Source organism: Lepeophtheirus salmonis, chromosome 9 (assembly GCF_016086655.4).
Source record: "Lepeophtheirus salmonis chromosome 9, UVic_Lsal_1.4, whole genome shotgun sequence".
NCBI classification, from domain to species: Eukaryota; Metazoa; Arthropoda; class Copepoda; order Siphonostomatoida; family Caligidae; genus Lepeophtheirus; species Lepeophtheirus salmonis.
Window position 1 is genome coordinate 21,989,718 of NC_052139.2, and position 27,381 is coordinate 22,017,098.

At 33.5% G+C, this 27,381-nt stretch overlaps 1 protein-coding gene across 1 annotated transcript in view; it reads left to right on the top strand.

The window, feature by feature from the left end:
- Nucleotides 1-7,147: 7,147 nt before the first annotated feature.
- Nucleotides 7,148-27,381, top strand: part of LOC121124528 (endothelin-converting enzyme homolog) — a 64,499-nt gene continuing 44,265 nt past the window's right edge. Inside the window, exon 1 of the mRNA XM_040719688.2 lies at nucleotides 7,148-8,177. Within this exon, the coding sequence (XP_040575622.1) occupies nucleotides 7,610-8,177 (568 nt within the window). The 5' untranslated portion in view covers nucleotides 7,148-7,609. The remainder of the gene's footprint in view (nucleotides 8,178-27,381) is intronic.

The following is a 27,381-nucleotide window of genomic DNA, read 5'->3' on the forward strand; positions in this document are numbered from 1 at the left end:
TTGATATATATATTTGAGTCAATTATAGGCATATTATTCAAATTTCTGGGGTGATTTAAAATATTCCAGAATAATAGCTATAGGTAAAAATCTTTATTTTAAAAGACTTATATTAGCTCTGATATAGTCGCTGAAACAAAATACAACCATTTCTAATTCTTTGATTTTGACCATCAGTTTTGGCCACTTTAAGTGTGATTTGGGACTCATTTTAAAGGGTTATTTAGAATAATTTGTTAATAGAAATTGACGATAACTACATAACACAACATTATTTTTACATGCATTTCTAAAATACACATTTAATAACCTTATTTAAGCAATAAAGTCATTAAACCATTAAGATTTTCTATTGTAATAATTATTTACTTTAAAGCCTTTTTTTTAATCAGATTTTCGAGTATAATTTCGATTCAGAGCCATATTTTCAAGTCAAACAACTATGTAAAAGAAAATTTAAAGTAATAAAAACTGATAAAAAACATTCTAGCATTCGCAAAATACATTATTTATTAAGCTGTCCTGAATGCAGTTTCTTCAAAATGTGTCTAAGGATTCACAAATCCAGTAAAATTAAGTATCAAATAAGGAAGCCAATATTTTTTTAATTTCCTTATAGAATATTTAATAAATAATTCATGTAAGGTTGCGTGGAAATGTTTCAAATTAAATACAATTACGTTGATTATCTGACTAATTGTTATAAGTTACTAATAATAGGCTGAGGAAAAAGTAATTTCGGATTTTTCACTTTATTCCAATGATCCATATGAAGTGTTACAATCATCAAATTTAAGCAGAGTATGCCCCGTTCTGTTCCATAACTTGTTGGCAAAGAGTGTACAACTTCCTAATGTCCTTCTCTTAGAAGCCCTTATTGGTAAAAAAAAAAACTCGTACAACCAATTTTCACAGGCCTCTATTGAGTCCGAATTTGTACTCAAAAGTACGATGGCCATAGACATTAAAATGGTATAAGTAACTTGGTGCTAGGTACTGATTGAAGAGTGGATGCATAAAAACTTTCCATCCGAACTCTCAGACCTTCTGGCGAGTCATCCAATATGTGTCCACCCTTGCGTTGTCTTGAGGATGTCATGTTGTCTCCTATTCACTATTGCTGGTGCTTCAATCCGATCGCCAGCTTCAAAGTCTCAAGTTGTTAATGGTAGAGGGCACAATTGAGGGGGGATCGCTATAAACCAATGTTGTACTACACGAATACGAATCCCCGTAAACATTGTCAATTTTCCTTTTCACGTAGTACAATTGTGAAATATGGTGAATTTCTTCCTTTGAGTTCTCTCTACTGGACGCACGATAACTCACGACTAAAAGGGTCAAGTGCAAACCTCTCCAAAAAAGCGTTCATATCATTTGCATATATACTTTTTACTCTGGAGCGAACCCTCATCGTTACTCTCTATTTTTCCTATGCCCACGCCCTAGTTATTGATGCAGTAATGATTACGGTAGCATTTGTCTAGCTCGCCTGTTCTTTTTGTTACTTGCCAAACTAAAGAATGAATCATCTCTTTCTAAGCCGTTCTCATTATTACTTGATTCCTGAAAAGTTAAGTTTCTTGTCTTTTAAATACAACATATCATTGATGAATACGAAGCTGGGTACGTGTACTCATAAAAAAAAAAAGAGTTGCCCTGAAGATTTGTTCAGGAGTTATAATAGTAAGCCCTTGTTGGACTGGGAGACGTCATGATAGCTACGCCTCTATGAAACACTTTTCATTTTGTCAGGGTTACCATGTTGATTTTTGGTTGTTATTCCATCAACATTCGAGCAGTTCATATTATTTTCAACGATAGTAATCACTATAAAAAATGTCTTACTGGGATTTAAACATAGGATAAACAGAAAGTTAAAATTGTATTCCTGATAATTCAGAAAATGTTTAGAAGGAGAACAGCTACGTTGTCATGGTGTTTCATTCGATTAGCTCCAAGCTGCTAAAGATGAAGGAAAATTATACAAATTCCACTCCGTATCTAGTAAAGATGTAGGCAGAAATGGCTACAATGCCGCTCCTCAGCTCTACTCCGAGTCCTTTAATAACTTACATTCGAAACTCTTCAGGGTTACTCTAATTTTTACACACCCTGGGGATTACTTTACCCAGTGCTTTATTTTTAAATTGACGCTTAAAGAATTGCTCACAGCTCTCATTTTATTTGAACTACAACAAAAAACAGGTTGTATTATATTTTAATAATCATTGCAATTTTTTTTATAAAAAAATATTGGCTGTATCTTCAAAGACGACAAAATGGAGCCAAAAATAACAATTATGCTGGCGATAATTGCGGGCCAGAAACCCCCGACCGAGATTACTAATGAATTCAAAATCAGCAAGACGGCCATGTGTATCATTAAAAGTGATTTGTAATCCAAGGAACAGTCGCCATAAAGTCTAAGCAAGGTCGAAAATGAACACTAAGAACAAAGTCTATGATGACAAAAATTGCCTTGCTAAAAATCCAGTGAGGATGATTCGCAGTATACCCAAGTTCATCTTACCTCCCAGATAAACGATTTTTATCCTTTGTATAATTCCTTTCAGGGACAGGTCGAGTAAGCTGCCTGCAACAAGCCTCGTGGGTCTGTGAGATCTTTGAAGTCCGCCATCAAGGCTACATAGGCTGACTTGTAATAAGACTTCATCTATAAGGTTTGTACAGTCTTTAGGAAGAGGCTCTCATTGAGGCTGAGGGAGGATATATTGAAGAAAAAATATCTATTTTAGTTATAGTTCACCAGAATTATACATAATTTTTCTTTTGACTGACTTCACGAACTAGTTTTTTAAACAAAGGGGTATACTTACATGTAAATTGTGCAAATATTTAAAGGCTTATATTAAATGAATTGTATAGGGTAGATCCATAATTTTTTTATTTATTAGAAGCCATATTTAATGAAATCCAATTATCTATAATGAGATCCTTCTCTCTGGTTAACCATAGCATCACGGTGCTGAAAGCTTTGGCCGGTCCGACAGATAACCAACATTGCCGTTGTATAGGTAATGGAGGGGTCCATGACCTTCACAGACGAATGATACTTGATGCAGGCTTCATGCTCGACCTTCTCCCAGAGACTTATTGTATGTCCAAAATCCAGGCTTAAAAACGGAGCACTTTTGTGGTCAATACATCCTGCACTTTTTTGCCTGCACTGTCCTTTTGAAGGCTTTATCTCTTCATTGGGCTACTCCATCCATCCAGCGAATGTAAATCATAAGTGCAACCCCAGAACCAGTACATTGGCAATGCTGGATCTGCACAAGGTGATCCGAGAATACCAAAGCTTCCGGGTATGGGTGTCTGAAGTTATCAAAAAAGGCTGATCTCATTATGAATAATTGAATCCCATTAAATGTAGCTTTCAAATAAGACAAAATTTATTATTCTACCCTTTTAAAGAGTTGCCCAATTTATCTGGGCCAGGGTGTATATGTTCCATTCTCAAGAATGATAATTATAAGAGCTTTAGAAAATCAAAAAGGTTGATATAATTTCTAGCTAGAAAAAGCCGCTACTAGGGTACATTTTATGCATCTCTAGTCTTTCATTACTCACTTTTTCTGTAGGCAGGGAGGAGTCCAGGACGTTCATCAATTTTTGGAGCATGCCTTTGTTTCTTTGACTTGCGACTTTTTCTTTTTTATTCTTGTTTTTAAAATAAATCCATGCAGCTTTTTAATATTAAATATTATTTTTCTCCGTTGTTAAGTATGTTTAGTTCTCCGGAAAATATTAATATGATGTTCATTTACAAACAATACAGAAAAAATGCAAAAAAAACCCTTAAGGATTCGTGCACATGGATGTAATAACATTATATGTACATTAGAATATTTATGAGTAATGTCTCTTTGACCATATGAGGAAGAGATATGAGAGGAATTATGAGTACATATCCTTGTGCTTTTTCTCTTCATCTTTGGGTATTTAAAAAGCCTATGATGCTATTTCTATTTATTTTAATGATGTGTAAGAGAGACAATATCCTATTCAGGGGCGTCAGCAGGGTGTGGGCTAGAAGGGCTGTAACCCCTCCCTTCCCCCCTAAATTAATGAATTTTTGCTTTTTACTATAATTTTTTTTCCATAAAATTTAATAAATGAATTTTTTTCCAAAAATAATTAAATTTTCCAAATTTTTTTCCAAAGAATTTAGTATTTGAAATTTTTCCAATAAACTTAGTTTTTTTTTTAAAATGACTATGAATTTTTGGAAAAAATAAATCTAAAAATATAATAATTGAAAAATAATTTTGGAAATTTTGAAAAAAGAAATATAATTTTTCTTTTTTTTCCAAAAGTTATCATTTTTGGCGAATATCTATGGCTTTGGGATTTAAAAAAATATATAATTGATTTTTTTTTTTTCAATAACATTAATTTTTTGTGTTTAGCTTTGGATTTTTGAAACATATTAAAAAAATATTTTTTAGGATTATAAATATATATATATATATTTATAATCCTCTGAACGCCCCTGTAATTTGCTTTTAATTGAGTATACAAAATGAGTATTTACAAACGAATAAAAAAAAATAAAGTAATAATTTTTTCAAAAACAAAATTGAACACAAATCAAAAAATAGATAAAGTTTCAATTATTCAAATGCATGTGATGAATTCAGATGCCCAAGAATAAAAACTTTAGTCTAGAATCTCTCTTTTATGTAATAGACTTATATATGCCTAATAAGGTCCTCTCCAAATAAAATCTGTTATGTCTCATTATTAAATTTTGATTTTCAATTTTGTCTACTTAAAGGGCAATTTACGGGGCCTTTAATGAGTGAATAGGAATGATTTGTTTATAGAAATTGACTATAAGTCATCACGGATTACGAAAGTAATAGAAACATTATTCTAGCTTACTTTTGTGTTGACAGTCCCCATATAAATACTAGTCAACCTTTCATGACATGCAGAGTTGATCTTATCCAGTGGTACACATTTATTATTCTCAATCTGGAATGAAATTGGTGCAAAATCACGGAGAAGGACAACAAGACCTCTTATCTCTGAACAAAGCAAGTTGCAACGGTTGGAATGAGGGGAAAAGAATCTTCTCTTTAGTGACAAAAAAATTGTCACCGTTGTTACATTATAATGAATGATAAATTAATATATATATATTTTTTTTTTTCAAATAAGGCATATCAGAAACTAATATTAGCTTCTTAAAGTAAATAAAGGTTTGAAACTCTAGCTCCAATTCTTGGATATCTTAACCCATTCAACAAAATTGAATAGTAAGTCAGTAATTGACGCAATTATATCTATTAAATATTGGAAGTAAAATAATAATGAGTGTTTTCTACTTTTTTAGATTTATATTCAAGATTTTTTTATGTTGACACAAAACATTCTGTGAAATGTTATTGAAATATCTTAATATTTACCTCAAGCATAAAGACGATGATTTTTTTTTCTTTTAAATTTTCTCATATATGTAAGTATTATTTTGGTGCCGGATTTTAAATTAGTCTATATTACATCTGTACATATCTAATTTAAAAAACATAGAGTCAAAATGAAATGCACAGATATGTTCATAAAGTATTTAATAAGATTAAGCTTTTCGGAAATCAAGATGGCCCTAATACATATTTACAAGTCTCAACATTAAAACAAGTTTCATCACAACTTATTCAAATTCATGACTTTTGGCTATATGTGTGTACCCAGTCCATATATTTGTGTGTTTATGTTTTTCCAAACGAATTATTAAGGTCACCTTAATTTTATCACACAATTATTGACAATTCTTCCAACAGAGTCTTCCACATGGGGTGGGATGAAAGCGTTGTAGGCCTTCCTCCAAATATCTAAATTTCAAAAAAAAAAAAAAAAAAAAAATTCTTCAATTTTTTGTGAAAAGCTATAGATTTTTGAATTATTTTTTTCCCCCCTAAAATTATATATTAAAATTTTTTTTGTAGTAATATTAATATTGCTATTTTTTATTAATGATTTTAATATTTGAATTTTTTTTCGCAATAATTTTAATTTCTTATGAACAGTTGTAAATTGGTGAAATTCCAAAAAATATAATTTTGTATGAATAGCTTAGATTTTTTAAATTTTTTTTTTCTCCAAAGAAAAATAATTTCATTGTGAACTACCGTAGAGTTTTCAAATTTTACGTAAAAATTCATTTTTTTGTGAAATGTTATAGATTTTTGAACTTTTTCCCATAAAACACAATATTTGCATTTTTTTTGGTTTTTTTCAAAAAATTCAATTTATTGTGCACAACTGTGGGTTTGTCGAATTTTTTTCCGAAAAAAATTAATATTTGATTATTAATTTTTAATTTTGTTTGTGTGTGTAAATAGCTACGGATTTAAAAAAAAATATTAATTTGTGAATTTTTCTTTTACTTAAAATAATATATTAATTGAATTATTGTCTTTTGGCGGGAAAAGAAATAAAGTGCCTTTTGCCAAATTCCTGACATCATTTAAAGCCTTTGAAAAAGATTCTAAGACAATCTAAAATGTAAATTTGAGGCTTGTTTTTAGTATTTTCATCAATTCTCTTAGTTTTATAGTAAATGTTGGGGATTTTTTCCTCCGATAGCATTGATTTTATAAGTTTGACATATATATTTTTTCCCGTAAACTTTGGTAACATTGTGATGTTATCTTACTCTGAAGCTTTAAATTTATACGAAAATGCTTTTTTAATTATATATTTTTTACATAACTGATTTGGTATTAGAGTGTAAGAACAAAATACTATTAAAATTCGGGACCTTATCTACATCATTCTTTTTAAAAGCAAAAACCAATCCGTTTTCTAGGCGTACATACAACAGGTCATGACCTACATTTATATCTTCCCCCTTTTATAAACGATAAGGTCATTTGCATGGTGCGATTGGTTTTATTTTTGCAAAAGCACTGCGAGTGCTTATACACATAAGGAGCACACTAATCTATGTGTCATTGATATTATCATTCTATAAACACGAAAGAGGAGGCAAAAAAAAAAAAAAAAGAACAGATGGGGAAAGAAAATATAAGTCTGCTGGAGTTGCGCCAGAGAAATGGGTTCTTCTTTTCTTTTTTATAAGAAAAAAGGAAGAAACATACATACAAATAAAAAAATCGGCAGTAAGTGAAATTCATTAGAAGTGAAAGCATCTCTCTTCCCTTTTTTGAAAGGAAGGAGGAAAAAAAAAAAAAGGGAAATAGAAAAGAAAAAAGGAAAAATTAAATAAAAAGGAGAAGAGTAAACGTACGATCACTGCTACTTTATTTGAAAAAAAACAACAGGCAATTGACATTGAAGATGGAGTGTCCTGGATGAAAAACGACGTGCTCAGTATGTGAATACGCGTGTCTCTGTGTGTGACTCTCTCTCTTTCTGCCTTTAGTTACTGTACGACAACCCCTAAAGTAGTATATCAAATAAGGAAGAAAAGGGAAAATGTAATTAATAATTAATTTGATTTGCCAATTTTGTAAAAGTCATTTTATTTGGAAAAATCTTTTTATTTACTTGGGAGTGTTTTGGTGGATTTTTTATCCTTTTTGGTGGCGTATAGAAGGACACATGAGGACTAGACATCATGTGGATGGATAGGGACATGGAGGAAACTCACATCTATGACCACAAAACCTCCTCTGCATCATCATCCAATAACCACCATAATAATAACAACAACGGGTCCTCCCTCCATCAAGCTGCCCACACCCACGAATCAGACCCCTTCAACGACCTCCCTCCACCCCCTCCACCCGAATCCAATAGCTTCTCTCTAGCAGATAACTTTAGTGCCACACTTCCCCTAGGAGATCATAGCTATGCAGAGACATCCATGATGGTTGGTGGCTCATTGGTGGGTATTGTGACGGATGGTGGAAGTGGTGGTGACTACTATCGCCACCGCTCTGGGAGTGAAGTCCATATGAACAGTAGTAGTAACATGAACAATAATAATGGAGGTCTTCTTGTGCCGCTTACGTCAACAGATGACATTAAACTCCCTTCTGGGAAGAATGCTAAAAAGAACTATTTGAAGAAACTTGCCGGAAAGTTGGGGGTGAATGATCGTGGCTGTTATTTGGCCTGTGCTCTCCTTATCATCACATTTTTTCTACTCATCATTATTATAGCCATGGGAGCGAGTTGGCCAGGTAAGGGATCTACTAAATTTGATTTTAAAAAAGTTACAAATTGTTCGTTCATACAGTCCTATTTAATGACTACAATACCAGTCATTTCAAGTAACAACCAATCATTTCATGTTGATCTAATAAAATTAGGCATTTATGGTCGTTCGTTATTTAGGACCACAGTCCAGTCCCATTTGTCGGTCCACACTGAAGAAAAATTGATCTCTCGTGTCGTCATTGAGGGTGTTTTTTTTTTGGGGTTTTTTTGTAATTATTCAGTTATATATTCGAATAAATTATAGAACTAAGTAACAATATAATATAATATGTTCCCATTATATTATATTATAATAAAAAAAAAAGAATATTTTTTGCAAGATATATACAATAATCTTAATACATGCCCCATGAATCTGATTCGCCTTAATAAACCATCTACATTTTTACGGAAAAACCGAACCGATCCCAATGACCAATAGTCCTATAGACCGCTTGTAAGGGCTGATAGTCCTAAGGATCTGTAGTAAATGTCGTAAGAATGGACTGAACCGAATAAATAAGTACTGACACAACAATAGTGGGTATCCAAACTTAACAATCTACTACAGAATACTTTTATTTATTTTTTTAAGTAAAAAAATATGTAACTCATTTATTGATTGACCTATGCCCATCCATAGAATATTCCATTATTGCATTAACCTTTTACAGGGTCGTCCGGGTACATTTGTACTACTATTAACTAAATCCTGATAATTAAGGAAAGCGAGTAGAGGTTTGAAATTTTATTTACAAAGTCCAATAATTCAATGTGTTTTCCATCTTCCCCGTTCATTCAGTCAATACAAGGCCTAAATGGTTTGCAGGTCTTGACCATGTCCGTGGGGGAGACTTTGTCCCAGTGCTTGATGATGGAGGCATTCAAGGAGTCGATTCTGTTTTGTGAATTGGTAGATATTTTCCTCACTAACTATCCCTAAAAGATGTAATCCGTGGGATTCATATCAGAGGAGTTAGAGAGCCGGGTCTGGGGTCCCAAAATGGTAACTTCTCTTCTTTCAAAATGTTCTTGGTCTTGTGGGCCTTGTAAGAGGGGGCTGAGTCTTGTTGAAATAGGAATCCGATACCATGACACTTGGTTAGATGGACGTTCAGATTACCTGTCGGGACACAACCTCTCTTTTGGCTAAAAGGGAGGGTGTGAATGGCACTGCCGTTGCTTCTAATGACCCAATGCTCCCGGTTGCTACTAGAGAAGGAAATACACTTTACGTATATTGACTTCAAAGAAGATTCCTTAGTCAGATGGAGTAAAAGTAATTCTATAATGTTTATTTAAACTTAATCACTGCAACTCTATATGACCAAATAAAACAGAGGCTGGCAACGTTTTTGAGAGTAGAGGCCAAACAGTTTTGTAGTGTTCTCCAACAGGTCCAAACAACTGCAGAGTGCTGGGGGGGATTAGAATGGCTATATTAAGATGATAGTCAATGATAACAGGGCGGGCCAGTCAAAATTTACTCCGGGCCCAGGAATTGCCGACCTCTGAAATAAAAGAATTCAAAAGCAAAACTCACAATTTACATAAAGGATAATGTGGTCCGTCAACAAAAAAGTTACCTAGAATCATCAAAATAAAGTCTTAATTTCATTGGTATTCTTCGACAAATTAACGTTCATTTTCAACCAACAAATTAGTCCGATTAACCCTTATGGTTTGCTGCAAATTGATCGTCACAATAAAAGGATGAGAAAGTGATAGATTCTATTAGAAAGGGACCATATTGGGGACAATATAAGTCTTTTAAATCTAATATAGATTCTTTAAAATATATAAAATTATTTGTTATCTTAACCCATCCCACAAATTTGAATACAAGCTTATTATTGACTCAAATATGTCCATGAAATATTAGGCTGTGTGTACATATGACATGGTTAAATATTTGACCCAAGGTTTCACTACCAAAAGTGTGAAAAAAAAAAATATGAGGTTGAAAATAAGAATCGAGAAATATTTAATAAGTCATTTCTAGGCTAAACATGTATGTAGATTATGATTTTTTACGTTTCAATCCTGCATTTTATGTCGTTAAGCCAAGAAATTTGAATTTGTCACCAATTTTCCCCAAAAGATGTCTGTTTTACGTGACAAATTTTTGAAATCCCAACTTTTTAGACCTGTAGAATCTACATTGTTCATTTAAAAGACTATTATTTATGATAAAATGATAAATAGTGACTAGAACTTTGAAATAAAACTGTTTGTTCAGTTATCTCTTCCATAACTTTTGTGCAATGACCATTTAAACGATATGTCTCAAGTGACTACCCAAAATCGAAAAATCACACTTTTCAATAAATGCCTGGCTTTCAATGGCCATATCTACCAATAGGAAACCCCTAAAGGCTTTATTTACCTATTTAATAACCTTTAAATTGATAATAATTTATACTATTTCTTGTACGTTTAAAAATAAATATAAATATTACAGTCATTAAAATGGATCGTACAAAAAAACGTTAGGAGCTATATACTATAACTTTTTAATGTTTTTACCTGAAATAGTATCCTTTATGATGATCTTTTTATTTTTAAATTAGCATATGAAATATATTCTTTTTTTATTTACAATAAAAGTATTTAAAATTTTACGCAAAATTTCGAATTACGAGAGGCCGCAATAAGAATAACAAATGAGGGATATACGTGAAAAGTGAATCGATTATGCTCGGGATATACTTCTCTATGAAAATGATACCTAATTTGAATCAAACTACTTATTATTTCCTAGAACGATTGGTTTATGAAACAGAAAATACTCAATTTTTGAGCCAAATATCCATGTTTCGGAACATGTCGAGCAGCTAATTGATATTGACTACATCAAGGTAAAATTTGCCTTAAAAAACTCCAAGTACTCAAAACCACAGTACTTTTACTAATTGATAGCATTTGTAGAACATGATAATGCTGAAGGATATTTTTAGGGTCCGTCACATTAGCCGTACCTTTACAAAAATGAGAATATCTAAAAAACAAAGCAAAAAAACATTGCATATTTTGTTTTCTGACTTCAAATTTTAATTGTACATAAAAACTTTATTAAGAAAAAATATATGTCTTTTAGGAATCCGAAACTTTATATTCTCCCAATTTTAACACTGAAACCAGGGTAGAATCTCAAATTTATCATGACGTTATCAAAGAAAAAAAAGGATTTTCCCCATTTCTTATATTTTTATGTTACTCCTTTCCATATTTGGATTCATCATCAATCATCCTCCATTTCCATAAACAAATAGTTCGTATTAACCCTTTGACTGCGCTTCAAATTGCACTCAAAGTATCCAAAATTAATCATCAAAATAAGATAAAAATGATAGATATTATGATTGAGAGGGATCATATTGAGGCCAACTTAAGTCACTAAGATCAAATGAAGGATTTAAAGTATATATCTAAAATTCTTAAATATCTTAATTGTAACTCATCCACCAAATTGGAATACTGAGCCTGTAATTGACTTAAATATGTCGATGATATATTGAGCTCTATGTATATAGGGTTGATCTTATCTATTGGTACACAATTTACTATTTTCAATCCGGAATGACATTGGCGCAAAATCATGGAGGAAGACAACAATACATTTGATCTCTGAACAGAGCAAGCTGAGACGGTTGGAAAGCCGAAAGAAGATTCTAAATTTTCTCAAGGCCATCAAAAAGTAGGACAAAGTTTTGCTCTTTTCTGGTGAAATTTTTTAACCCTTGAGACGTATACTAATCAGTAGAACAGCAGCTACATCATAATCCAACGTGGACATTTTTGTGGATAGGAAGCATCGGTTCAATACAGATAGTTACATCGAAATTCCGGATAAAGTGTTACCTGGGACCCGAGAAAATTTCAAGGAGAACTTTATTTACACTCAAGCCAGACTTCCAGTAATTGCACCGCTAAGACCAAGGGCTGTTCGGAGAGACGACTTTCTGCCATTTTGGGATCTCAACATGTAGCTCCCCTCAACTACAGACGCAAACCCCTTGGAATACTATATCTAGGCGCGTCTGGAGGAGATGAGGTGTGCAACTCCTCACATGACTCTCTATTTCATAGAGGCTTTCATCAAGAAGGAGTGACCAAAGCTAGAGTTAAAGTGCATAGCTAAGGTCTACAAAAGATTTAGGCCTTGTATTCAGGCAATTATTGGAACCACGCTGTGCTGGGTACTATTTTTAAATGATTTTGTATAATAGATGTCCTCACAAAATCTTCAGTTCAAATTTTACTCTTGCAAAATTGAAAAAAAATTAATGTGTACCATGCTCTAAGATGAGCCCTGTATGAATTAAAAAGCATATATTGGAATTGTCTCCTTTTCTTGAAGATTTTTATTATGGTGACGAACAGCCTATCTGTTTAAATCAATCTCCTAAGTAAGTTATGAAAGGAAGTATTTTAATTTTCAAATGAATAAATAACTTGTCAATGGTTAACATATCTTGAGTCCTACAAATATACACTTTTTTTTTTTTTTTAAAGTCTTTTGATGATACATGTTCATTTTGAAATAAAATATATTTGGGGGAAAAAAAAAAAAGTAGCGAAAACTATTTTCTAATCTTTATGTATTTGTATCATACTAGTTCATCCCTATATTTGTGGTGTGTTAACAAAAAAACAATCTTGAACAAAAATCAAGAAAAAGAGAAAATCCTAATTTGTGTGGGTTAGTTTTAACTTCATATACGGGGTTGATCTTATCCAATGGTGCACATTTTATTTTTTTTAACCTTTCACAATTGCCAAAAGAATAGATTTTTTGTTCTGAAGACATGTATCAGGAAAGCTGAGACATTGTCGTAATGTAGCGACTGGGTTGCTTATTCACAGTGGCATCAACGCTGGAAAAATGTGTACCACTAGATAAAATCAACCCTATATATATTAGGTCGTGCAAAAATTTTGTGTGGGAATTGATATTCGTTATATGACAATGATGTTTAGGTTTGTGTTCTTTTAATATCCAAAAGAGTATTATTTAAAATAAGGATAATTAATATTGAATATGAAGCCCGTAGGCAGGAATAGGTAACGGCTTCCAGGCTGTGGTGGAACTTACCACATGTACTTTTGATGTTGGCCTCTGATTCATGTGTCCACTGTACAATGACAGAATCCTTTAAGGCCTCAACATTTGGCTCAGCTGATTCTAAAGACTCTACTTACCACCAAATGCTATCCATCACTGGATTCAGATATGCTAATGGGGAGGTCAAGAGTTCAGCAAAAAAATCTGGAACAGATCTGTTGGTTCCCTTGCTGTCAGAAGTATGTAGTACTTTTTTTGCTCGTAGAGAGACACCAACAGCCTTAAAACGCCTTGATACATTGACGTCCATTGTCATATCCGTCTTTGAAAGATCCAACTTATCTGTAAAGGGATTTGCTACAGTTTTAATTGTCATTTTCTTAGACAACTGCTTCTCTGAACTTTTTCGAAATTCCCACCCTTATCCAGGAGCTCATTGACACAGTAGATGCTTGCTATTGAGCCATTTTTGGCCGCAATAACTGCTTTGGGGACATTTTCACCTTTGTTGTTCTTACGACATGATGACAAATTTTAATGCCATTTAGTTTGACGCAGACAAAAAGAAGAGACTCTGGGCTCTCTGAAAAGAGAAATAAGGTAAAATTGTTTAAGTGTACGCCATGTGATTCAGCTTTGACAATTATCTCAAAACTTTTGTAATACCTGGTACATACAACCCAAAAGTTCATAGACATACTGGAGGTAATTCTAGTCTCATTATTCAAATTAAGTAGTGTTTAAGTAGGTTCATTTGAGGTGCCTTCAAAGTGTTGATAATAATAATCATTTGTTGATATGAATTAATGATACTTTGTAGAAGAATACAAATGTGTACCAAAAAATAATTTTAGCTTGTTTTTGTTTTGACTGGCAACATATACATTTACCTAAAGGGTCGGTCAGGTAAATTTAAACCACCTAACTGTATCCTTATCAATAATAAAAGCAATAAAAAGTATTCAAGTCATATTTTTTTCTCAGTACTTGAATATAGAGGCCTTCAAAGTGTTGAGGTTCTTGTGTGACTTGTCAGAGACCTCTAACTCCCCTTAAAAGAAATATAGTCCCTGGGATTCATATGGAAAGTTTAGAGGACCAAATGCGAGGGTGTCAAAATGACACCTTCTCTTCTTTCAACAAGTCTTGGATCTTGTAGGCCTTGTGAGAGGCGGAGGAGTCTTGTTGAAGTAGGAGCTCGAAACTATTGGGCTCAGCTTTCATGTAAGGTCAGGAAGGAGTTCACAGTATCTGTCGGCAACCATGCTCTCTTTTGGCTCGCTCGAAGAAGATGGGGGTTATGATACCACCATTACTACAAATGACCCCATGGGTCATGATACTGGCTGGAAACTTGGTTTTAAAGAACTGGGGGACACTAACGTTGATCAAATTCTTTACTACTTGCTTTTGTGTTGTGTTGTGCACATATATATATAGACAATTGTGTAAATATATTTGGTGTTTTTGAACTGAAAATATATTTTTAAGCTTTTTTTCAAATAACAATAAACATGGAGTTGTACCCTGAATTATGGGTAGCGAAAGCTGAGTATATGGAAGGCTTTAAAGTCATGACATACCAAACATATAACGGAGCTCATTCCATCATCGTTTGTTCAGAAATAAAATATTTACAATATTTACACTTAAAACTCCTTGTCTATCCACCCAGAAGCCATTTCACTCTTTCAGTTAGTGTTGTGTTTTTTGATGGATGGGTTTGTTGTTCGTTTTGTTCAGATTCTGTGTATATATTTTGTTTTTGTTGTTTTAAAAAGAAAGAAGTTGAAAAAAAAAAAAAAAAAAAACATGAAAAAAACTCTCTCTTTGATACAAAGTGAATGAATAATTAACAATTGCTTGAGCTGTTAATCCTAACACAAATGAAACAGAAAATCAACATGGTATTTTGAAGAAGTTTGGGAAACGTGGAGCTTAGCTGTCATGACGTTCCATTAGATTAGCAGCGTGCTGACGTCAACTGGCAGACGGGAATGACTAATAGGACCTTCTACAATGTTAAGAAGAGGCTAGACCACAACGAAACCATAGATTAGAAGGAGGCGTAGTAATCCATCATTAATGTGGATGCTCTTAAGGACACCCCTGATTTTGTTCCTGGTGAGTTACAGGCTCACATCAGCAACGTTTTCAAAGCCTACCTGATCCCCTGGGCCCAGGTAAATTTCCCGACGGCAACATGATGACAATCGTAGCATTTTGGGTGTGTTAGGAAGAAAGAACCCGTAAATCAACATGGTAGCCATGAATATATAAGTAATGTTTTGAAGGAGTTGCCTTTGCAGGCATGACGTTTCATTGGATTAGCTGCATGCAGCTAATCCAAAACAAAAGTCCACTCCGTATCAAGTAATGATATTAATTCCGTCTTTCGATCTACTCTGAGTCCCAAAAGAATTATATTTAGAGATGTAAATTGGTTGCATTTTGGTCATATTAAACAAAAGAACCCATAAATGAACATAGAAGCCCTGACAATTTGAATAAAGTTCGATATAAGCCTTTAAATATCTGGATCACCCTGTAGCTACGAGTATTAGCCTACTGCAAAACATCAAAAGAATAAGTTTTTATACATCTGAGTACATGCTTGAAGAAGCGAAAGTTTATTTGTACAAAAATGACTCTACCTTCCACTAAGGTAGCTAAAGTCTTTGAGGGATCATTCAAAACAATTTACAATTTTATTTTATTTTGAAAAATTAGGATTTTAACCTTAGAGAAAAATATGTTGGGGATAAAGTAATTTCGTATTCCTTACTTTTTTTATTTTTTTATCTAAGTATATCTTGTTCATTATTGGTCACATCGGATCATAGGATAAGACGTTGTAAAGGTATGAGTATATAATACTTCACACGCTTTTGGATACTCGTGAATCATCGTGGGTCGAGTATGGAAGTCTCAAAGGAAGAAATTCGTAATATTTTACATTTTTACTACCTGAATGGGAATAACGCGTCGAAGGCAACCAAGAAAATTTGTGATGTATACAAGGTTCACACTCTTTTGTTTCGTGGTGCACAACAGTGGTTCAAGTATTTTTTTTCCCCCTCTCGACACTCCCCTCTACTATGAACATCTCTACCGTTAGAAGATGGCAATCGAACAGAAGCAGAATAGGAGAAACAATACATCAACAAGACAACATCAGTCTACAAACATCTTTGATGGCACGCCAGAAGCTGCAGGAGCTGGGATACGAGGTTTGTATACATACACTCAACAGAGCATGTCACCAAGTGGCTACCACCTGTTTCTGTCTATGGCCAAAGCACTTGGGGCTACAAAATTTGCCTCAATAAATACCTGTGAAAATTGGTTGTCCGAGTTGTTGTTTTTTTGCAAATAAGGAGAAGGCCTTCTTTCGATAGGGGCAGTCTGAAGTTGAATTCTCGTTGGCAACGCTTTATTGAACAAAAAGGTGCATATTTGGCTTAAATTAGATAATTGTAAAACGTCTTATAAAGTATTGAAATATAGCGAAAAATACGAAATTACTTTTCACCGGCATCGTATTTAATGACAATGTTAAATTGCTTTCAAAAATGATACTTTTGTCTGATTATCAGTTGATTTTGTTCTATAAAATCTCAAATATATTTTATACTTGATAATCATGTCGTTACAATTATTTTCCCGAAAGGAAATACAAAAAAAGGCCCAAAATCAGTTTGTACATAGGTAATTCTTCTCAATTATGGAACTATTGTTATATTATTGTGAGAATTGCAGATAATTTAACAAGAGCTCATTCTAATTCGATCAATCAACGTTCAGAACACTGATTAGGTTGAGGGGGGGTGGGGGAGAGAAACATCTATAGCTCACTTACAAAATATATATTGTTACATTAAAAAGAATGACGAAATTGATACATATACAATTTGAAAGGGGCATCATTCTTAACAAAACAGGTATCTTAAATCAAATAAGGGTTCTTAACTATACCTAAATTATTAGGCATCTAACTCAATCCGCAAATTTGAATAGTTCCAAGTCATATTGATCTGACTGTATAAGTATATAACGATGTAATCGATGCCTTTATCATTGTAAGGGTAATAGACTTCTTCAGGGCCTCCAATGAGGATTAATGACATTTGTTTGATTCTCCATCTGAGAAAAAAATCGGAAGGTCCAATCTGTTTGCAGGCCAAAAATCCATACCCCAAAAATGAGGACATTAGTTGGCCAAGACATTCAGCACTTTTTTGGCCTTCTGTGCCGGTGCACTGTCTTGTTGGAAAGTGTAATTTCTTCCTTGGGCTACTCCATCCATTCAGGGAATGTAAATTGAAAGAGCAAAACCAGTACAATGGCAATGCTGGATCTGCACGAGGTCATCCAGACTTGCCAAAGCTTCTGGCATCATGTTGTCGATATTATCAAAAGAGAAAGTTAGGCTTCTACCACATCTGGTTTTTTCGTTGTAAGCCTTTAAAGATTTTCCCTATTTATCTGGACCACCCCATTATAGACAATTATTTCTTATTGACCTTTGGGGTGTGCTGCAAATTGCACTCCTTAAAATAGTCGCCATTACTCGTCGGAATATAAAATTAAAAAATTGAAACATTTTATAGTTAAAATATTGGGGTCTAATGAGGCATCAAACCGTGTTTTAAAATATTGTTATTTTTTGGGGGTTTCTTAACTCATTCCACCAATTTAACGCCAAAGCCTATAATAGGCATAAATATTTGGACTTACCCCTATGTGTGATATTTGTTCAGGATTATTTTTATATAGACGCATCACAATTGTTTAGTAGGTGTAGGTTTCTCAATGGAGTCAACGCACGGTTGTGTATGTTAAATAAAGTCGGAGAGAATCTTTACTTAAGACCAAATATATATATATATATATATATATTAGTGATACAATGTACTTCATTTATTTATAGGACAAAATATTCAGAAAAAAAAAAGAAGTCTAATTTACTTTTATTGCTGTTTTGCATACATGTTTTTTTTTTTGTTTTTATATATACATAATATACATACTTGTTTTACAAGTATATCGGTAGAGCTTTATTGTATACACACTTTAAAGACAAAAGAAGTCACGAAACATGAGGAATTATTATTTCCAAGTTCCTTCTCCCCCCCAATTTTCTTACACCAACAGCTGTCTAACTAACCATAATCAATCAGAAATGAAAATAAGTAATATTTTGACAAATTTTAATTTGTATATTCATTACGTAACTAGCTTTTTTTATCGACTCTCAACTAAAGTTGAGTTCGGTACAGACCCGAGCCTGAAAGCCACTCGTCTGAATCTCATTTTGCACAGCTCAAAGAGCCTCACATTTATTTTGAATGTAAAATCATTCCTTTACAACTATGTCATCGATTTCATACCTAATAAAAAATAACTTGACGATGAGGTTATTGATTATTTGTAAGAAGTGTTGGATCGGTCGAAGTAAACTAATAAGACGTCAGTCATTCCGGTACCCATTTCTTTCTTTTTCAATCCTAGTACCGGCCCTTATTGTTTTTTTTTTTTTGTGATAACTACAACTGCTGAAATTACGTAGTTACTACTAACTACGTCACACGAGTCGCTGAAGTTACTTCATAATTAATAATCTCTTTCAAAGAGACAAGATACCCGTAGGAGAAATTTGACTACAACGTATTATTATACAAAAAATTATCGCTCATTTTCATTTATTGCGCAATGAATTGATTTATTTTATATCACGACAGGCCTATTGCTCGGCCTAAAAAATATGGGGTTTCGTTCTAATTCGGGATACGAGGTGTAGGACCTGTCTGTTGGCTTTCAGGTCAAAATGTGAGAATCTATACTGTTAACTGTTTAAAAGATTTTTCAGCGTAGGTTGACTAGATTTTTCCTTAGATCTCTCCAGTTCTTTAGTATGTTCTTTCTTGGCATGTCTCCATAGTGTGGACGTATTTCCCTATTGATATGATATTCCCTGGAGTATATTTTACATTTCTCTGTTCCATTGATCCCGGCAACTTTCTCAAAAATTTTACATGAATACCAGATGAAAAGAGAATTGCTAAAATATAAAATGTTTCGTACCGACTTCTGTGCAAGATAGGCAGATTTTGACAAAACGCCCAACCACCCATAGTCTATGGTGTGACTACTTTAAAAGCGTGGTGGAAGTCAAACATCAGTAGTACACGTGTTATGGTATAGATTAGCCTTGCCTCCCCCCTCAAATTTCGATGTCCAACCATTTCCATAGAATTACCCAAATTTTTACCCATAGATGAAAAGTTTAGATGGTTTGTGTTGTTCCAGAGAGAATAAGAGTCCTCGAGAACCATTATAATGTAATATAAAAATGAAAACACCGTTCTACCGTTTTATTTCTTCCCAATTTTTCGTCCTTTCCGGAGGACATTAATGTTTGTATGTTATCAATTGTCATTTATATTTATAAGTGTAACACTTACAAATAGTGTTGGATCAGTCTAAGGACTGATCCCCTCATCAGTCCTTTTCTCCCACCTCTTTCAGTCCGATCTTTTTTACCATTCAACGGTCCTAAGGACTGATACACCCGTCTTTCAGTCCTACAGCCCAAGCTATCTTTTTATTTCCTTCCCTCATAGCTAGCATTTAAGAATATAAGAACTAGGAAAGTAATTAATTATAGGTAGAACGTACAATACGTTCTAGTCACACATCTCTTATGGTCTCTTTGAAAGAGGATATGAATTATGATGTAACTTTAGCGACTCAAGTGAAGTAGTTAGTAGTAACTACATACTTTCAGCATTTGTAGTTGTCATAAAAGACCAATAAGGACCGGTATTAGGAGTTTTTTAAGACGGATTCAACACCAAGTATGATAGACAACGGACGGGTAATTGAATCAGAGAGCCTGAAGGAATTCCATTGTTTCTAGTTGTGGTTAGAGCTGAGAAGAAAGGTAAAAAAACATCTCTATAGCTCTCTCAGATCCTTTAAGCTCTCTGTGAAGAGGAACATGTCCCGATTCAACAAAAAAGATAAAATAAAGCCTTAATATCCCGTTTACAGTAGGGGATCAATGCTGAGGGGGATTATATTGAAGGATACAACAGCTAATTGTTCTCTTTTAATTTCATATTTGATAAGTTTTGTCATAATTACCATCTACTATTATTTAAGCTTAGTTGAAGAAATTGTCCGAATACTTCTGCCACTCCCCTGTTTAAATAAAGTAAAACAAAAAATTAATAAGAATTTTCTCTCCTTTTTTGATTTTTCGTCAAGATGTTTTTTATGTTCACATACATAAATATAAAAGTCGGATTTAAAAAAAAAACACAAAAGAGAATATACACTACAGACAGTAATATACAAAAAAGACGAAACAAATAATCAATGGAATTCATCTCTGATTTGTTCACGAGATTTGATTAACTTTTGCTTACATATATTTATTTTTTATTTTGTAAATGAGAAATATAATAGTGGGGACGAAAAGGAGGAAAATAAAAACTCAATTAAAAGTTTTTTGTATTTTGTGTGTCTTTGTTTCTCTTTCTTTATCGTTATAAATATGTAGGGGAGCCGAATGGGTTTTTAGCCAACATCAAAAAAGCTACAGACATAAAATTAACGATTCAACGTAATTTTTGTTGCCGAAATTTGACCCTGATAAAGTGTTAGTTAACTCATAATCATCCTGAGCAAAAAAATCAAGGAAAAGAGAAATACTCGATTTTTTCCCCTCAGTAACTAATGTTGTATATAATATGACATGGAACGCGTGTGATACTTTTTTCCGTGGTGGTCCATTAAAATCTGAACACTTACTAATTCAATAATTAATGAAGTTTGAGTGATTGAAATGATTCATATATCGATATGTTAAAGCATAAGTAATTGGTTACGAAACAAAACAAACCCGTACAAAATGGCACTTGAACATGTTTGACGAATTTCCATTCGCACACTCCATGCAGTCTCCAGGACCAATGTCTACGCCGTCAGCAAGTACGAAACATTGCAAAGGAAAAGGGCTCTGTCAAAACTGGATCTGGAAGAGTTAAAGAGAACAGCCCAGGCCAATCCCCTCAAGTCCAAGGGTCCCATACAACATATCTCAGGGTTTCATACAAGACTGTCCAGAGAGCTATCAAAAAAGTTAGTGGTAGAATGTGCCTTGTAAGGGTGAAGAGGCCACTTTTGACACCAGCAATGAAAGAAACCCATCTTCTCTGTTGCAAGACTCTTTGAGTTCTTTAGAACTACACCTTTTTGGTGCATGTCGAGACGAAGTCATTCAAGTCCCTCAATGCAACTATCAGCCAGCACTGGCACGCTATGACACAGGACTACATCCGCAGTTAGTTTCAGGCCTTTCACCATCGCCGCCTCGAAGCCATCATTGCTGCTAAGGGCGGTTGTATTAATGATTATGAGAGCTCAGACATAAATAATCTATTTGAAGTATTAATTTTCTTGAAATTCTATTGTGAATTAATAAATTATGTAGTGTTGAAGTTTAAAATTCAAAATTTTTTGCTTTTTAATGGACCACTTGGTATTATTTTCATTCATAATTATAAGCGTAAGTCCCTATTGGAGAGATGACATCCAAGTATAAAGTAGTAACGAAACCGTGTGTTCAAGAAAGACGGATAATTTGCTCGGGAGTTTGAAAAGTAAGCATTTGTAGAACTCAAAGTAGAATTGAGGATTAACATCGGAGTAATTCCTCCCCATATCATTTTTTGATACGGAGTGGGGTTTTGTGTTTATGTCCTTTCCTTCACATCGTGAGACCTACACTTGAGGATTAGGTCGTTCATTTTCGGTTTCTGGCAGATCATAGAATTTTCATCACTGCGTATGGGAAGTTAAACAATATTATTCTTAAAAAAAACAAAAACGAACGACCTCGTGGTGATACAAGCCCTATATGTTTTCCTCAAAAAAAAAATACATTTCCGACTCCAACTCTTCCCCCATCTATCCTACTCCATATAATATTTGCATGATCTTATCAGTACGAGCATTATTTTATGAATAAATCTCTAATCAATTTCCTATTTATTTTTTTATGCTCCACTTTGGAACAAAGTTTATGTTGTATAACAAATTAAAAGAATGTTTATATATGTATACAATAATAACTACTCATCCTAATTCAATTTTCGCCTTGAGGCAAAGACAAGCAAAAACCCTTTAGGGGCCATTAATTTTCACATTTCTTATTTTTAAATATTTATTCATTAAATGAAAAACTTCTTTGTATTTGTTTCTCTCTTCCTTTCTTATTAAAGTCAATAGTCATCATAAAAGCGCGTTTATCTTTCCATCTATGAGTCTATACATACCATATATTCGACTACACAAACGGGAGAGGAATCTCATTATGTGAATGATTTTGAAAGTAAATAAATAAACCAACTAAAGATTAATTTTTATATCTTTTATCATTTCCCATAAAATATTTATACTCTTCATCATCATCAAAAATAAATACATAAAAACAACATAATTCCCCACAGAAAGAGACGGAGAGAGTTATGTCGTTCTCATATATTCACCATTCATTTGGTCTATACGTGCCCTAAAGTATTTGCGTGCCTTGACCACGTCCTTGCTTGGAGAATTTGTCCCAGAACTTGATGATGAGGCCTTCAAGGAGTCGATGCTGTTGTGTGAATTGTCAGAGACCTTCCTCTCTAACTCTTCCGAAAAGAAGTAATCCATGGGATTCACATAGGAAGAGTTAGAGGGACAGTTGTGGGGGATGTTAAAATGACAATTTATCTCCTATCAACAAGTGTTGGGTCTTGCGGGCCTTGTGAGAGGGGGATGATGCTTATTGAAACTGGAAATCAACACTGTTGGACTCAGCTTTCATCCTAGGTATCGCTTGCTCCGACAGGAGTACCTGTCGGACCCACCCTTCACTTTTGACTCAAAAAAGATGGTAGGCATCACACTGTCATTACTTCTAATTACCCCAAGGTTCATGATGTTGGACGGAAAATTGCTTTTAAAGATGTGGGGACATTAAATATCTGTCTGTGGCCAACCATATGTTGTTGCTGATGTTGTGGGGCCAGTCGATTATCCATTGTTTCTCAAAGGAATGAAAGATAATTTGGTTACCATGGGTCTTCAAATTGTTCAGGAAATTCCTTTCATAGGCGCCCTGGATGACCTTCATTTTGTATGTAGAGGGGCATGACTTCATTCTCAGTTAAGTGTTTATGGCCCTGGAGACTATTGCACGGCTTCTTTGGCACTTTTTGGCAGGAAAATTAATCAGAGTCTCAGGAGATGCCTTCACGGACCGTTTTAGCCCTACGAAGAATCTGAGAGGGTGTGTTTTTATCATTCTGGTACCCGTGGGATTGTCTCTTATATGTTCCTCCTTCTTCCAGTGATCTTAGATGTCATAGACTGTTTACTTTGGATATTTGAGTATTTTCTTGATAAAGGCTGGGCTGTGTCCCATACAAGACCATTAGATTATGGTGTTCCTCTAGGTCTCCTCCATCGTAAATACAAAAGTGTATGGCGAGAGGAAATAAATGATATCGATGAAGAAAGTATTTATTCCTCAATCGTGGATATTGTCTCATCCACGCCGGATGAGACAATATTGAGATTGAAAACTTCTTAGGTCTGTACAAATCCCTTTTCTGGAGAGCCAAGATGTAACTGGATGATTCAGGAGGTTATTATTAATCAACATAAAAGCATTCTGATCACAAGATGAGGTCAGATTTTTTATGACTTTGTTAGACTCCGTATTTGACCTTCAAGCTCACCGGACCTCAAGCCATTGTCTGGGGCACAGTTGAGTGACATACCAACAGATCCTCCTACAACTCAAAATTGGAGCTGATCTCCAGGATTTGTGAGGAGGTCCTGAATTTGCCAAAGGAGACTATCTTAAAGGCGACTATATTGTGTATTTTTTTTTGTTGGGCACTAGGGCATTCAGTTTTATTCAAGAATTTTCTTATACAGATTACATTGATAGAATAATTGAGCAAATAAAATATATCAGCTTAAATATGCAATTAAAGGAGTAGTTGTAGATTGTGCGAGACATCTTCTCAGGAACCAGGTGGAAAAAATACTGATCTTGATTCTAAGAGGAAGTATGAGTTCCTGTACTAGTAAAAAATGTCCAAAGAATATATTGAATAATGATACCTTCTTTTTTTTATTCAGCTTTCAATTTAAAATTGGGTATTATTCAAATCGGATGATAATTTTAGGAGCAAATCCATTTAAATAAACCTATCGGTTGTTAAATAGAGGTTGCACCCGATCCAAGCACTTAATAAACCGAATTTGCTATATTAATACTTTGTCCTTTTTTTTAAATTTTTGGTTTATCTTTAAATAACTTTTCAAAGAGAGGTTTTATAGGAATGGTTGTAAAACACAAAAAGATGCAAAATTAATTAGCAGCAAAATATAGATATTTTTTTTGTAGATTGAGTGCGTCACAAAAAAAAACAATCCTCAACAAAAATCAAGAAAAATAGCCCAAAATTTCATTGACTTATTTAGTCGATCATAGCTTTCTATTCCAATATGTGGGATGATTGTAGATACCCACAAATTTTATCTATAGTTTACAACCATAATTTAATATGAGCGACTTAATATAGATTTATGTTTGTAAATATTGTTTATAGATATTGATGCTCATTCATCAAAGAACACAATTGTAATCCTCACTCAATTATGATAAAGATCCTTCTAGATTGATTTTGTGTTCACGAGATACATATTTGATTGAACGTCAAAACTCTACTGAGTGTAAAATATTTATGAATCAAACTTTCAATGCCTTGTATTTAGCTCACTCGTTGTGGAAACTAATTTGCTAAAGTATGTTAATTAGTGTTGTGATGATCCTTATTTAGGAATCAAACTCTCAAGGCCTTTCATTTAGCTCATTCTTTCTACAAACTAATGTGATATAGAGTATTTTAATTCGTGTTGTGTTATTTAGAACTGCAGTTCCGTACCGTTCAACCCTGCATATCAGTCCTAAAACTTATACAGTTCGATGTCTAATGACGTCGTCACTCAAATTTATTTATTTCTTTTAAACAGTTCTACCGGGCCAACCGTTATTATTTATCCATTTTGAAAGTATTGAAGCCCAATACAGGATCCAGGATGAATAGAGAAACAAGTTCATTAACTATTAATTTAAACTCAAAAACATGTTTTAGTCAATGAATCCACCCTCAGAATTGATGGTGAGCTCCAGGTAGTTGTAGAAGCTGATGCAGGCCCTCTAAATGTACTCGGCATCCTTGGAGGCCCATCCCTTGTTGATGTAGGTATTGAGGAAGCAGGTGCTGTTGTTGTGTGCCCTGCAAGCCTTAGACTCCACGTGCGCCTAGATGGAATAGTCTAGGGGGTTGAGGTCTGGGCTTTGTGACAAAAAGAAGTCATTTATATGAAGACACTGTAAGTCGTCTTCCTCGAGGCGCCAGTTTTCTACCAGATGACTTTCTGAGACAATCCCGTGCGGTGGATAGTTGTGATCTCAATCCTCTTCTCGTATTATGTACTCATGGTGTCGCCTAGGACAGTGCTTTTCTAAACAATTGATAGCTAATTAGGGGTCCCACAACATTGCTCATTGGAATATTTAAAAAAAGTCTCTTGACCTCTCAAAATTTGTATAATAAATATGAGTAAATAATAACGGTTGTCCCGGCAGAAACGAAAGCCTGAAGGGCATGCCCAAAGACTGGACTGAATAAGTAACAACTGACACAATACTAATGTCAATTAATATAATTAATTTTTTGAATGATAATAATCTTTGTTTGTATAATTCAATTCGTAAGATGTTAATCAGCATCAAGTATGAAACCTCAACTCCCACTTGGGATAAAGAAAATTGATATTAGAAGGAAATATAGATGTCAATCCATCATCTTGCAAGATATACAAATATCTGGAAGGGATCTATCTATTTGAATATGGTTTTTGTTTTATTATAACTCAAAGTCATAGTAGTTTATAAAAACCCCTATAAAGTTAAAAAATACCTACCTAATTCTCAAGAAAAAAAAATGAATCCTTCAAAATATAGGCACATTATAATCAATCAATAACAGAGTTTTGTATTATCATATCAAAAATATGAAAACGTTATCTTCATATTTAAAGAGATGCTTAGTCTCAATATTCCCTCACAAGAGTTTAAATCCTAAACATTGTTTGGTTGTAATCTAACCGAATTAAAGTATTAAATTTACTCTATCTCACCTAGGAATCTTCTTCGCGTATTGAGTACAAGATAGTAATTTCTCCCAATTACGTTGTCCATTGAGCTACGTTGTTCCATGTTCTTATTATTTCGTATAGATGCTATCATTATCAAGTCTAATTATGGGCATGTGTGCTCAAGAATGAGGGAGAGTAGTACTGAGGTGTTATAAATGGTCAACTCAGAGTAGAATTGAGGATTGACTTCGTTATAGAAAGATATCAATATAATATAGATATCTGTTCTCGTCATTCGTCCTTAGTGTTTTGTATGTATGTAGGTTATGACACATAAATGCTTAAATATCCCAAGTTATAAGAGTCTTTTTTGAATTACTAAATTAACACTTTCTCCGTTCATCCGTTCATTTTTTTAAACAAAACTAATTGTTTATGCTTAAATATATCGAAATAAGAATTAATTTCAATCACTCAAGCTTCATTAAGTATTTAATTAGTAAGTGTTCCGATTTCAAGGGACCACCCAGTATTTTTGTTCTTACCGAACTTCCCATGACATAAATCATAACATATTTAATTCAAAACATGTCTTTCTACCTATTTTGTTATTATAAAAAGGCATAGTACTTCCTGAGATAGTAGTCAATTTAAAGTTATGTTATATCTACATATATGCAAATACCTTTCTTTCTAAAAAAAAAAATCTTTTTACAAGAAATCGTCTTATTTTTTTATTCTTTAAAGACACTCTGATTGATACATAAATATAAAGTGTAAATAGACTTTTAAAATCGTCAATTGCTTCTTTAAATTTACAATTTTTTATTTATTCATTTTATATTTTGTTAAAATACATACATCAGAAATACATACATATATGAATATGATTATAA